This window comes from Buceros rhinoceros, unplaced genomic scaffold (genome assembly GCF_000710305.1).
Source record: "Buceros rhinoceros silvestris isolate BGI_N320 unplaced genomic scaffold, ASM71030v1 scaffold11282, whole genome shotgun sequence".
NCBI classification, from domain to species: domain Eukaryota; kingdom Metazoa; phylum Chordata; class Aves; order Bucerotiformes; family Bucerotidae; genus Buceros; species Buceros rhinoceros.
This window is the reverse complement of record NW_010400695.1, coordinates 1-1,389: the sequence shown is the minus strand read 5'-3', so window position 1 is coordinate 1,389 and position 1,389 is coordinate 1. Positions and strand designations below refer to the sequence as shown.

At 54.1% G+C, this 1,389-nt stretch overlaps 1 protein-coding gene across 1 annotated transcript in view; it reads right to left on the bottom strand.

Annotated features, from left to right (window-relative positions):
- The window catches only part of SKP2 (S-phase kinase-associated protein 2, E3 ubiquitin protein ligase), a 10,109-nt gene extending 9,133 nt beyond the window's left edge, over positions 1–976 (bottom strand). Inside the window, exon 1 of the mRNA XM_010131975.1 lies at positions 717–976. Within this exon, the coding sequence (XP_010130277.1) occupies positions 717–882 (166 nt within the window). The 5' untranslated portion in view covers positions 883–976. The remainder of the gene's footprint in view (positions 1–716) is intronic.
- Between the last annotated feature and the right edge of the window lie 413 nt (positions 977–1,389).

Below are 1,389 nucleotides of genomic sequence, written 5' to 3'. Positions count from 1 at the left end.
TCTGTTTCCCTGACAGTCCCTTTCCACGTCCTTTGCTGCACCTTTCCTGCAGCTCTCTGACAGGGTCCCTGGCATTGCTCTCAGCTCAGCTCCAAACAAGAGCAGAGATGGCTGCCCTACTGGTGCGGATCTAGATCCCTCCGGTCTAGAGGTACAAGTACCTTACTTAAACGCTCAAGTGAAAAAAAAAAAACCAAACAAAAAGCGTAGAAAAATCAAGCTGTCCTAGGTTTCAAAACTATGTTTGGGACAACAGCGCCTATAGTCCAAATTCTTCTGGCTGCCACAGCTGTGGCTATAGCTGAGGAGCCTGGCCCCACGTGGTGTGTGGTGGAACATCTGGAACTGATCCCTCAGTTAAAGCATCTCAGGGCTCTGCTGGGCCAACATACCACCCAAGTCTCAGGCAGCAAGAGCAGACAGATGCACTAACATGCAGTACAAACCCCCAACACACAGAAATGGGCTGGTGGGGCCAGGCAGGACCCAACCATGGCTTTACATGGGGCACGGTTCTTGAGCCAGACACACCATCTCCACTTAAAGGCTTACATAAAACAGGACTTAACAGCCCAAGCCTGAAAGCCACTAGAACTAGAAGCCACATTCTGTGGGGATAAAGCGGAAAAAGCAAAGGATAAAGCACTAATGACCTGTGACACCCACCCTCCGTTTCTACTGAAGGGTGAATGAAACCTGGACTGGGATGACAGTACCTGACTCTGACTCTCGGAGCAGCCGAGGCCGTCGCATTATGACAAAGTCCTTTTCCTTCTCCTTCACCTTTTGCCGTTTCTGAGGAGGACAGGGTGATGACACCAGCAGGTCCTGTGGTGTGTTTTCATTGCCCAGCTTGTCCTTCTTAAGGACAGACACTCCCATGCCAGAGAGAAACTCTGAGCTCTTGCTGGAGTCCCAGTCCCAGGAGAAGCTAGTGGAAACATTGCTGCTGGAGGATGGGATCTCCTGGAGGTGTTTTCTGCAGACACAGCAAAACCCACAGGCTCTGAAGGTACCACCAGACTCAGACCAAACACGAGATGCGCCTCCTTGTACAGAAGTATTTCACAATCACACATAATCCACGTCCCCAGGCGGGGTAATTAAAGTCTGTGGGCACTGGAAGCACACGTAGTGGCCACAGAGGAGGCATGTGCTTGGTCGGGCAGATTCACACTAACAGCCCGGCGGGGATTAAGCACAACCCGTTCCCGGGTGAAGGGACTAGCGGGGGAACCGGTAAGAGAAGCCGACAGAGGAGGTGTGCCACGGCTCGGGCATCCCCGCACCCCGCTCCGCCCCGCTATCCAAAATTGCCTAGCGAACCCGCACAGCCGGAGACCCGAGCGAGGCCGGGGAGGGGCCGCGGCCGGCGCCAGGGAGCCTGCG